The sequence below is a fragment of the Equus quagga genome, chromosome 10 (genome assembly GCF_021613505.1).
Source record: "Equus quagga isolate Etosha38 chromosome 10, UCLA_HA_Equagga_1.0, whole genome shotgun sequence".
In the NCBI taxonomy this organism is placed as follows: Eukaryota; Metazoa; Chordata; class Mammalia; order Perissodactyla; family Equidae; genus Equus; species Equus quagga.
In genome coordinates, this window is record NC_060276.1 from 108,385,737 (window position 1) to 108,398,864 (window position 13,128).

Consider the following 13,128-nt stretch of genomic DNA (forward strand, 5'->3'; position numbering starts at 1 on the left):
CATGTGCAGGCAATATGAATTTGGGTGTTCTGGGGGGCTAAGGAGGGAGTATCAGGTGATTAGACTGGATGTGAGGGGAAGAGCCAGCACATGATGAGCCTCACATGGCAATCTAAGGGGCTTGTATTCTAGTTTGTAGGATTGGAGAATTCTGAGCAGGGCAGTGAAGTCTTGAGATTTGAAGTCTTCCTGTGCCCCCCTTTGTGGAGGATGGTTTGGAAGGAACCAGTACTAGAGGCAGGGAGATCAGTGAGGAGCTCTTCCAGTTTTCCTGTGGGACCAAGGTAGGGGAAGAGGGGATTCATACTCTCTGTGCCATTTTTGGTACGTAGAGGACAGGATTCATCTCTTTGCCCTTCAGCTAGAAATTGAATTGCAAAATGTTAAATTAAGTAGTTTGGTGCTTCCATCAAGCGTATGTATTTTGCCCTAATATTACCTCAATCTTGGATGTCTTTAATAGCATCAGATAAATGTTCTTACAGTATTTAGTTCCCATGACCATATAAGCATTTGCCATTGTATTTGTCAGGATTCTTTCAGTTGTAAGTGACAGAAATCCACCTCAAATGGCCTTTAAGCACAAAACAGAATTTATTGCTCAGATAACTGAAAATTCCAAGGGATTGTTCTGGATTCAGGCATAGCTGAATTCAGGAGCTCAAATGATCAAGTATTTCTCTTTTCATTTCTTGGCCCTGTTTGACTCAGAGTGGGCTTTATTCTCTGGCAGGCTCATCCCATGTGGTGGCAGAGGTGCCTCCTGGGCAGCTCCAGGTTATATTCTGCTAGACTGGTGGCCTCTGCAGAAAGAAACCTTTTCCTGTAGTGACTCCAGCGAAAGTCCTGACTGAGAATGACTCTCAGTTGGTCCAGCTTGGGTTGTCTGCTCATCCCTGAGCTGTGCCCAGATTGGCCAGGCCTGGGTCACATGTCCTTCCTTGCAGCTGGGGCCAGGGCCAGGAGGCAGGCACTGATGGGTCAGGCCCACCAGAATCACACTGAGTCAGAGCAGGGGAATTGTAGTCCACTACCAGAAAAAGGGGGAACGGTGCTGGACAGGCAGAGGCAACAGCATTTCCATTAGGGTGGGGATGAAGTAAAGAACCCAAGGAGACCCATGCTTTCCAATCTGCTTTGGACCGTACTTTTTTTTTTTTTTTTTTTTTGGAAGATTAGCCCTGAGCTAACATCTGCCGCCAATCTTCTTCTTTTTTCTGAGGAAGATGGTCGTGAGCTAACATCTGTGCCCATCTTCCTCTGTTTTATGTGAGATGCCTGCCGCAGCATGGCTTGACAAGCGGTGCATAGGTCTGCACCCAGGATCCAAACCAGTGAACCCTGGGCTGCTGAAGCGGAGCATGCACACTTAACCACTGTGCCACCGGGCTGGCCCCTGAACCCTATTTTTTATAAAAAGGGAAACCAAGGCCCAGAGAAGTTAAATAATTTGCCAAGATCAAACAGCTAATAAGTGACAGAGCAGAGATTTGAACCTAGGTGTGTCTTACACTGAGTATTGCCCTTAATCACTACATTATATCCTACACCTCCCTGTGGGATGGCCCTCAGAGTCCTTCTGCCCAAATAATGCCAGAGACTGAGCCCACATTACTTATAGCCCTATACATTCTATTTGGAAAATTCTAAATGTTAGGAAGTTCTTTTATTGAGTTGAAATCTGACTTGAGTTTGGTAGCCAAAAAAATCAAATCCCTCTTTCAGAGGATAGTCTTTCAGCTCTTTGAAGGTGCTAACTTGCTCTCCCCTAAGCCTTCTCTAAACACCCATATTCCTCCCCTGTTCCCATGAGATGTGGCTTTTAGCCTCTTCATAGCCCTGATCACCCTCTGGGTATGTCCCAGATAGTGAATGTCTCTTTTAAAACATGGTGCTTGTTAGTGACAAAATATACCAGATGTGCTCTGCCAGGCTGAGGTTCATTGAGACTTATTTCCTTTGTTCTGAAAACCCTACTTCCATTAACACAGCATTGGCTTTCTGGTATCCTCTCACATGTAGTTGGTAGGTTGCTATTAAAACTTGCAATCAGTGTTGTACAGTTGAAGTTTCTCGTACCTAAGTGTTGGGGCAAGATGTGCCTGGGTCACAGGGGAGCTGCTGGGGTCGGGCAGGGAGGGTGATTTGGAAAAGAGAGAAGAGGTTCTGTTGAAAGATTTGTTGGGGTCCTGGGGGTGGGAGTGTATGTGTAAAGGGAGTTGGGTCAATTCAAATGTGTGGGAGTGATGGCTAATAAAACTAGTTCAGTGGACATTTGTTAAACACATGAGCCCAATAAAGAAATTCTTGCTGAATTCTGTCTAGTTTGTTTTGACCTACTGTCCAAGTCCATAAGCATTCTGCTGTTCCACTATTGGCTCAGCATCCACTTTGCAGCCCTTACCTGTCTCTCCCCTCCCATGCACACATCCTCTAAGGAGCAGTGGATGTCACCATTCAACATCTCTGCTCTCTTCAGTTGTTAAAATCTGCCCCATCCCCTGCTTGCTTTGAGAATCATCTTTGTATTGCCACCAGCCAAGAATATTGTGTAAGTGTTGTTTCTTGAGCTTGTGTAATGGAGACTCTTTTATTTTTTTCATTTTTCAAGTAGGTAATTAGAATATTGAATATGTGTTTTTAAACTACACACATACCACCCTAGGGAGTCATGTACCCTAACTTCTCTGGTCATCCTCTACCACTGTACCTCTCCCCCCACTGAAATTCACTGCTCTACCTTCTGCCTCCTTAAACTTCACCTCCATCCTGTGAGGTTACTATTCTCTATTTCACCCATCTCACCTCTGAGTCCAGCAGTAAGCCATTTCCTGTGTTTGAAGCAGCTCCTTGTTTTATTCACTTTTCTACTTTTAAAGCAAAAATGAGGCTTTACCTCCTGTTTGAAACATTCCCAAGGTTCATGCTGTGCATGCCTGACTTGCTTCTTCAGGATTTCCTGAAGAAAGATTGAACAGAAGAACATGCATAATAATAAAACAAGCATTCCTAAAGGGAAAATTACTAGTATTAGGTATGCATAATACAAATATAGCTAGATAGATAGTATCTACACTTTTAGTATCTTTGAAAAGATACTTCAGACTATAAATCAGTAAAAATATAGCCTTTATTAAATATTTGTTCATTTATTTATTTAGCACTTAACTAGGCAGGAACCTTGTATTAGAGTGGTAAACAAAAAAGACAGACTTTGCCCTTAGGAAACTTAAAGTGTGGAAACAATGCTTAAGATTGTGCCAGAAAGATATCCCATATTCATGGATCAGAAGACTTCATACAGTTGAGATAGCTTTACTGCCTAAACTGATCAACAGATTCAATGCAATCCTGTCAAGATCCCAGCTGCTTTTTTGCAGAAATTGACAAGCTGATCCTAAAATTGATATGGAAATGCAAGGGACCTAGAATGGCCCAAACTTGAAAAAGAAGAACAAAGTTGGAGGACTCACACTTCCTGATTTCAAAACTCACCAGAAAGCTAACAGTAATGAAGACAGTGTGGTACTGGCATAAGGATAGACATACAGATCAATGGAACAGAACAGAATTGAGAGTTTAGAAATAAACCATTACATTTTTGGTCAGTTGATTTTCCACAAGGGTGCCAAGACAATTAATTGGGGAAAGAATACTCTTTTCAACAAATGGTGCTGAGATACTTGGATATCTACATGCAAAAGAATGAAGTTGGATCCCTTCTTTATACCATACATAAAAATTAACTCCAAATAGACCATAAAGCTAAATGTAAGAGCTAAAATTATAGAACTCTTAGAAGAAAACATAGGAATAAATCTTCCTGACTTTAGGGTAAACAAAACCTCCTTAGTACAATATCAAAAGCATAAGTGACAAAAGAAAAAGATAAATTGGACCTCATTAAAATTAAAAACTATTGTGCTGCTAATGATACCATCAAGATAGTAAAAAGACAAGCCACAGAATGGGAGAAAATACTTGCAAATCATATATATGTTAAGAGACTTGAATTCTTACAACTCAATATTAAAAAGATAAATAGCTCTATTTAAATATTGGAAAAGGATCTGAATAGACATTTCTCCAAAGAAGATATACAAATGACCAATAAGCACATGTAAAGATGCCAAATATCATTAAGCTATCAAGGAAATGTAAATCAAAACCACAGCAAGATACCATTTTACACCCATTCTCATAGCCGCAATCAAAAAGACAGTAATAAGTTTTGGCAAGGGTATGGAGAAATTGGAACCCTTACTCATTGCTGGTAGAAATGTAAAATGGTATAGCTGCTTTGAAAAGCAGTTTTTCAGTTCCTCAAAATGTTATACACAGAGTTGCCATATAACCCAGCAATTCCACTCCTAGGTATATACCCAAGAGAACTGGAAACACACATCCACACAAAAACTTGTATGTGAACGTTCATAGCAGCATTATTTATAATATCCAAAAAGTGGAAACAACCAAAATGTCGATCAAGTGATGAGTGGAAATACAAAATGTGGTATGTCCATACAATGGAATATTATTTGCAATAAAAAAGGGATGAAGTAGTGATACACGTATAACATTGATGGACCTTGAAAACGTTATGTGAAGTGAAAGAAGCCAATCACAAAAGACCATTCATTGTCTCATTCCATTTATATGAAATGTCCAGAACAGGCAAATCTATAGAGATAGAAAGTAGATTAGTGGTTGCCTAGGCTGGGGGATTCAGCATGGGGACAGATGGGAAGTGACTGCTAGTGTGTATGGAGTTTCTTTTTGGAGTGATGAAATTGTTCTAAAATGATTGTGCTGATGTTTACATAAGTCTGTGACTGTAGCAAAAACCATTGAATTGTACCCTTTAAATGGGTAAAATGTATAGTATGTGAATTGTATCTCAATAAAGCTGTTTTTTAAAAAAAGAATGTGCCGGAAATCACAGAATACATTTTTTTCTCCATCACTATAGTTTTGTCTTTTCAAGAATGTCATGTAGGTGGAATCATATGGTATGTAACCTTTGAGGGTGGCTTCTTTCACTTAGCCTAATGCCTGTGAAATTCATTCAAGTTGTGCATATTAGCAGTTTGTTCTTTTTCATTGCTGTGAGTAGTGGTCTTTATATGGACATATCACAGTGTGTTTATCCTTCCCCTGTTGAAGGACATTTGAGTTGTTTCCAGTTTTTGGCAGTTATGAATTGAGCTGCTTTAAAGGTGCCTGTAGAGGTCTTCATTTCTCTAGGGTAGATACCCAGAAGCAGGATTGCTGGGTCATAGGGTAAGTGTATGTTCAACTTTATTAGAAACTGCCAAACTGTTTTCTAGAGTGGCAGCACCGTTTTGTATTCCCACCAGCAATATATGAGGATTCTGGTGGTTCCGCATCCCTGGTAACACTTAGCATTGGCAGTATTTTTTTTTTAGCCATTTTAATAGGTATATAGTGGTATCTCATAGTGGTTTTAATTTGTATTCCCTTAATAGCTAGTGATATTGACCTTCTTATGTGCTTATTTGTCATTCATATATCCTCTTTGGTGAAGTGTCATTCAAGTGTTTTTGTTTTGTTTTGTTTTTTACCAATTGTTAAATTAGGTTGTTTCTTTTCTTACCATTGAGTTTTGAGAGTGCTTTGTGTATTCTGGGTACAATTCCTTTGTTGAAAATGTGACTTGCAAATAGTTTCTCCCAGTCTGTAGCTTGTCTTTCTATCTCTTAACAGTGTTTTTTAAAGAGCAAAAATTTTTAATTTTGATAAAGTCCAGTTTATTGATTTTTCTTCTGTGGATGGTGCTTAACTCTAGGTCGTGAAGATTGTTCATCTATATTTTCTTATAAAAGTTTTATAGGTTTACATTTTACATTTAGATCTATGGCCCATTTTGAGTTAATGTCTGTATAAGGTATGGGATTTAGATTGAGATTCCTTTTCTTGCATGTGGATGTCCAATTTTTCCAGCACCATTTATTAAAAAGGCAATTGTTTCTCCCCTTGTCTTTAGACCTTTGTCAAAAATCAATTTCTCATATTTGTGTGGATCTATTTCTGGACTCTTTTCTGTTCTAGCTACTATGTGTCTATCTCTTCACCTCTGGTTAGATACATACACATTTAGGATTGTTATGTCTTCATGGTGAACTGACCCTTTCATTATTATGTAGCATCCTTCTGTATCCCTGGTGATTTTCTTTCCTGTGAAGTCTACTTTGTCTGATATTAATATCTCAATTCCTTTTCCCTCTTTCCCCTACCCTAAAGAATAAGAATTTCAGTTTATTTTAATACTTTTTTATAAGCCAAAAAGCAAAATGCCAGTGGTTCATCACCATCATTATCTCTGATCACTTCAGATTCAGTGATGGGTGGGCTGTCGGGGGGGGGGGGGGGGGGGCCCTCCCCCCCCACCCCCGGGGGGGGGGGTCACCATGACAGCACAGTTCACAATTATTCACATAATAATTGTTCACGTGATAGTTGTTAACAATTATTTGTTCCCATCACTGGAAGAGGATTCCACATCCCTACCCTGTTGAACTCAGGAGTGGCCATGTGTCTTGCTTTCTCTGACAAGTTGGGGGAGGAAGTGATATGTGTCACTTCTTAACCAGCAGCCTTAAAAGGCAGCTCATGGTTCTCTGTGTGTTTCTTCTTCTCTGCTGTGAGATGGGCAGTGTTGTGGGTACAGGCTGCTTCAGTAGCCTGGTTCCTAGAGGGAGGGTAGTGCAGAGCAGAACCACAGCTGGCCAGGGATGGACATGAGGTATGGACCAGAAATAAACGTTGTTATTATAAGCTACTGAGATTTTTGTGCAGTGTGTTACCACAGCACAGGGGCCAAGCCCTGGGCCCAATCCATTCTAGGCCTTAGGGCCCTACTCTTTTCTCATAAACAGAAGCCAAGAAGGGCACTTTCCCTAAATTAGAAACGAAGAAGTGGTGGAGAAGCTAAGAGGGGCCAGCAAATGACTGAAGTTAAAGGACAAACTGCCCAGCTGTTGGCCCCTTGCCCTAATGAAACACAATTTATGTTCGGCTCATCTGTCTTGAGCCTCTTCTCCTAGAGTTTCAGGATGTCATTGTCACTTCCCCTGCAGCAGGGGCACAGGCCTGTGCTATCTAATCCTGTGTTGACATTACTGTTGACTCTTCATAGCTCTGCTTGTAGTGGCTGTTCACTGGGATCCCCCCTGTCCTCTTCCTTCGTGACCCCACACCTGTCACCTCAGGAAATAGTTGTCGAGTGGCTCTTATTACAGAATTTATCACTGATATTAATTTATTTTTTCAGGTGAAGTACATACAGTTTAGTAAAATAAAACAAAGAGAAGATTTATATGAGTGAGCAAAATTCAGGGCTAACGAAGGGGAAGGACAAAGACCCAGGGGTGAGAGCATGCAGAGTTGCCAGGGTTTTTATCTCAAACATACCAATGGGATAAATACATCCACTAGCAGTATTTACAATAAAAATAAAAGAGGGCACCCAGGCTTTGTTTTTTCCTAATAAAAATAATGATGGTTACATTGAACTAACTTATAAATTCTTCCCCTAACCACGTATCTTCATCTGATTTCCTGAAATAACTATATGAAAAAGAAATAATGTGAATGATATTAATATAGTTAGCAGTTATTAAGCACTGATTTGTGCCAGACACAATCCAAGATGCTTGATACGAATTAACTCATTTATCCTCACAAACAACCCTATGAGGTCTAGGTACTGTTCTGATCTCCATTTGATAGATGGAGACACTGAAGTAATTTGCTCAGGGTCACAGCTGGATTGTGGTAGAGCTTTGAACACAAGCAGTCTGTTTTCAGTGCCTGTGCTCTTAAATACAATACACGAAAGTTATGTGTGGGTATAGCTACAATTAAATTATATTTTTAAAAGATTGGAAAGCAGCATATGGTTAAAATCTTCATATCTGTAGCCAAAGGCTTAGCCTGGACAAATCTACACCTTCCTCCTGTTGCCTGCAATTTGCCTGTTTGTGTTTAGCTTGTAAAATGGCATCAGATATAGAGGCCTTTTGTTCCCTCTCCCTTTAGATAGCTAATGAAGGCAAAAGACCCCAGAGCTCTAAAGAGATGGACCTGTTGGGTGGTTTAAAAAAATCAGTGAGTGAGAATGCAGGCGATGCAGCACAGTCCACCTCTAACTAGGGGAGTAACTCGAAGACAAAACCCCAGGAACGTCCTTCTAAGAAGAGACAGCCGACCGGGGATCACAGAATATCTCCCGGTCTGTGGTCATTTCTGTTGCTATAAATCACATCAAAATGGAACCTCCCACATCTTCTTCCAACGCAATGCGTTCTTTTTTATAGACTTAAAAAGAGAAGCAAGTCTTAGCTGGGGCTGCTGTAACAAAATGCCATCAACTGGGTGGCTTAAACAAACAACTGTATTTCTCAAAGTTCTGGGAGCTGAGAAGTCCAACATCAGGGCACCAGCATGATCGGTTTCTGGTGAGAGTTCTCCTCCGGGTTGCAGGCAGCTGACTTGTATCCTCGCATGGCAGAAAGAGCAAGCTAGCCCTCCGGGGCACTAATAAGGGTACTAATCCCCTTCATTAGGGCTCTGCACTCATGACTCTAAAGGCCCCCACCTCCAAATACCGTCACATTGGGAATTAGATTTCAACATATGAATTTTGGGGAGACACAAACATTCAGTCCATACAGTAAATATTCTTTTTGTTGAGTGCGGTAGCACCCCAATTTAACATGGGCTGCGTGTGCAGTTTTGAGTGTGAGGATCTCCGAAACACCCAGACTTCTTCTCTATAGTGGAACAAGGGGTTCAGATAGTCTAGCTCTGGGTGGGGATAAACTCATCCATTTCAACAGTAAGCCCAAACTAAAGAATCAAAAAAAGTCAAAAAAAAAAAGTCACTAAAGGTGACTTTCAGTTAACAGGGCAGTGACATTTCATAATCCAAACCACATTTAGTGCTGTGTGTAAGCAGTCACTGCTGTGTCATCGGAAGGCTGTTTGTCTCGGTGGACTCACGGTTGATGAGTACACCGGGAAGGAGCTGAGTTCTTTCTCTGGATCTCCTGATGCTTTCCTATTCTGGGGTTAGCCAGCTGACCTCAGAACAGATAAAGATGCTTGTGTTATACATTGTTGGTGCAAAGTGATTCTTTAAAAAAGAACTCCAATAGTCCACTAGTGGACGAGGGCTTGGACCTTTACTTAGCCATTCCTAGACTTCAGTTCTAATCGACTTTAAAATCATTGATGTGTAGTTGTTGGCTAAAAAACTATGTCAATACACTGAATGCTGTTGCCCCTGAGGGCAGTATCAGTTGAATTTTAGATGTTTTTGAAGAGGGCATAAATTAGTTAAAGGAGAAAGTCAAATATTTAATTCCTTAGGTGGGACCATTTGAAACTATGCCAGTGTGTTTTTACTTAATGACCTTGGCAGTATCGCTTTGAAAGGACCCAACAGAGTTTTTTCATGAGCGCTCGTCTAAATAATTTGGTACCCTTTTGAGTAATATATTTTTTAAGCTGTCAAGGCTCTAATTGTTATATAGTTTATTACGTACATATTTCTTTGCATATTTTCAGGAAAAATTAATAGGCTTTATCTTTATGTGAGTCTTTTCCTACCTTATACATTTTATTTCTAGGCACCGAGTTTATTAGAAGTGGCTTAAAAAAAATAATAGCTTTATTGAGATATAATTTACTTACCATACAATTCATCTATTTAAAGTATATAATTAATGGTTTTTAGTATATTCACAGAGTTGTGTATCATCACCACAATCAATTTTACAACACTTTTATCACCCCAGAAAGGAAAAAAACTGTTAACGGTCACTCACCCCCCATTTCCTTTCACCGCACCTTCTACCCCCAGCCCTAGACAACCACTAACCTAATTTCTACCTCTATAGATTTGCCTATTCTGGACATTTCAAACAAATGGAATCATACAATATATTGTCGTTTGTGACTGGCTTCTTCTAGTTAGCATGTTTTCAAGGATCATCCATGTTGTAGCATATATTAGCACTTCATTCCTTTTTATCGCTGAATAATATTTCATTGTTTGTATAGACCACATTTTGATTATCCATTCATTGATTGATGGACATTTGTGTTTTTTCCACTTTGGGGCTATTATGAATAATGCTGTTATGAACATTGTGTACACTTTTTTGTGTGTGAAGATCTGGCTTTTTAGAGACTCAGCCGCCCTTTTAAATACCAGTGACATCATAGCTAAATAGGACCCCTGATGTCATCTTGCTCAGTGCCTCCTTTTCAGGGTAGGTGCCTTCTCTGGACACACACAGCTAGAATGATGGAGTGGGGCCCCACATCCAGGTCTCTTGCTCCCAGGTTCAGTGCTTTACCAATTGGTGTGGAAACGTGAAAGCCAAAGAAGACCTAAAGCCCACAGTGCACAGATTTGTAAAAGGCTTGCAGGCTTTTTCTGTTTACTGTTTCTTCTGTTTGTCACTTAACAATAGTGTGATCTGGTCTGAAAGCAAAAGAACAAGAACTTCAAAGTTAGAAAGTTCCTTAGAGATTTTCTAGTTTAGTATCCTCATTATACAGATGAGGAAACCCCAGAGAAGTGATGTCACTTCTCTCCCCAAATCACGCTGTTGGCGGCTGAGCAAGGACTGGAACTCCCGTCTCTTTACTCCTTGTCCCGGCCATCATTGTGCCTCCTTAGGGTGAGCATTCATTGCTCAGGAGCTGGGTGAAGGGTGTTGCTGAGTCATTTTGTGTCTCTTCTCTAATAGAATCCCGTCACAGGGCTGCTGTCTGCCAGTCATGAGCAGAAGGATGCCTGGGTGCGGGATAACATCTACAGCATCCTGGCCGTGTGGGGTCTGGGCATGGCCTACCGCAAGAATGCCGACCGTGATGAGGACAAGGCCAAGGCGTACGAGTTGGAGCAGGTAATGCTGGCTGGCAGCCATGTCTTGGCTGCTCAGCACCTTTTCCTTGAACTAAAAAGCCTGCAGGGAATTAGCTAAGTGTGCAGAACAGTCTGGTGCAGGTGTCCCCTCAATTTCTGCTATAGAATATTTTGGGGAGGCACTTAAATGGTCTCAAGCTCTCATTTGTCTTTCTCTTTGAGAATTTTCCCTCCATAAAAGAACCCCAAAATCCCACTGAATAAGAAAATGAAGCATCCAAGTTTCTAACATTTCTCTCACACATGCTCTGTCAATTTTATACATACATGTATATGAGATGTCATTATAAACTAACATGATTATTTTTAAAGAGTCAGCACACCAGAACTACACGTTCCGAAGTGTATATTCTTCAAAGTAGTCCTGTTGAAAGAGTATTTATCCAAACAGTATTGCCGTGGCTTAAAACATTTTTGGAATGTCCCTTAAAAATGCCTTTCTAGTTTGAGCCATTCCAAAACAGTCTTACTAATTTATAATCACCTTTTAATTTTGAACCACATTGATGTTGTCCAATTTTTGTGCCTATGTTATCATACAGCACAATCAAGTCCTTTTATTGTTTTCCAAAATCAGAAATCAACATACACACCAAAGCAAAGATTTGCCATCACTGAGTATGTAAGAAACTCATCTGCCCCTGAGCACAGGAGGTATTTTCAGAGTGTTTTGAGCAATAACATTGAGGTAGGGAGCATTGATATATAAAAGTGTAGTTCTCTTGGCATGAGAGCCTTTGGGATTTATCTTTGACTCACACAGTCCTCGTGGCCCTCACAGCTGGTGGATCGTCAGGTCTAAGGAGAGTTCTTACAGTCCAGTCGGTGCTTGTTTATAGCAACCCAAGTGGGCGTGAGTGGCAGGCAGCCTTGACAGCAGTGGGGAGCCTACGAGAGGAAGCCTGCCTGTGGGAACAAGAGAAGGGCAGTTTGGGTTTGCCTAGACGTGCTGAGTGTGAGGTGATGAAATCACCCAGTCTTGGAGGTAAGGCATACAGCAAGCATTGACTGCTCCTCCAAGAATTTGGATGGGTATTACGTAAGTGAATCATCATTTAACAGTATAATAATTTGATGTCAATATCCTCCAAACTTCCATCCTCCTTTGAGACAAAAGTCAAAGTAAAGCCGTGCCTATACACACACACACACACACACACACACACACACACACCCTCTACCTCTCCTCTGTAAGTGATTTCTCATCCGTGTTAGAGTTCATTAGATTTTCTGCTCTGTGATTGACAATAACGAGGCATGAACAGGCCATCTTCTTTTATTTGTTGAGTGTGGTTAATGACTAAGGGAGACATCTCCCTTGATTATGGAAAATAACACGGTATCTTCCAGTGATCTTCAACAGGGATGCTATTGCATTTGGGGCTTGGGCGGTACAGTTATTCATTGTGAGACTCTCCCATGCATTGCAGGACACTTAGGGTTCTTGGTCCTTACTCACTAAATGCCAGTTGCCCCCACTCCCATCATGGTGACAATAAAAATACCTCCAACTCCACATTTCCAGATGCCCCCTCCAAGGGATGGAAATGTCACCCCCAGTTGGGCACCACCATGCTTCTTCATAATGAAAAATAACTTCTTTATTTGAGGGAAAGTCAATTGACAAATGTTCCTGCTATACACTCCAGGAAATGTTAATTATACCTCAAAAGAGTTTATGACGTAAAGTGAGATTATATTCCAGAATCTTAGGATTTTAGCGGCGGAAGGATATGAAGGGTGATACATTCCAGATTTTTCTCTGGCAATTAACTTTTGTGACCCTTCACTGCATCCTCCCCTGCAAACCATGTACATTCTGTAAGAGAGGAAATGCCCATGGCCCTAGGTGCGAGCTTCTTTCAGCCAAGCTACTTTGGCCTACAGAATATCCCATTCTCCGGCCACTTGTGACGTAGTTTTGTAGTGTTTTAATAGGACTTATTAAGACCAGTCTTTCAGTGGGCCTGAATTGTGAAGGAAGTGGGAGGCAACATAATGTATTGACTAAGAGCTCGGACTCTGAAGTCAGACGGCCTGAGCTCTGTCCCTGCTCTGCCCCCTGCCAGCTGGGAGACTTGAGCAATGTTGCTTCATCTCTCTCAGCATCAGGTTCCTCATCTCTAAAGTGGGGTAATAACGCCCACCTCGTTAGGTTGTTGCAAGAATTA

At 40.9% G+C, this 13,128-nt stretch overlaps 1 protein-coding gene across 4 annotated transcripts in view; it reads left to right on the forward strand.

Annotated features, from left to right (window-relative positions):
* Positions 1-13,128, forward strand: part of PHKA2 (phosphorylase kinase regulatory subunit alpha 2) — an 80,753-nt gene that overhangs the window by 14,468 nt on the left and 53,157 nt on the right. For all 4 annotated transcript variants that reach the window (XR_006890287.1, XM_046673052.1, XM_046673054.1 and 1 more), the window contains one exon: positions 10,779-10,937. Coding sequence is in view for 3 of the 4 variants with exons in the window: in XM_046673052.1 (XP_046529008.1) it covers positions 10,779-10,937 (159 nt within the window). In the remaining variant the exon portion in view is untranslated. The remainder of the gene's footprint in view (positions 1-10,778; positions 10,938-13,128) is intronic.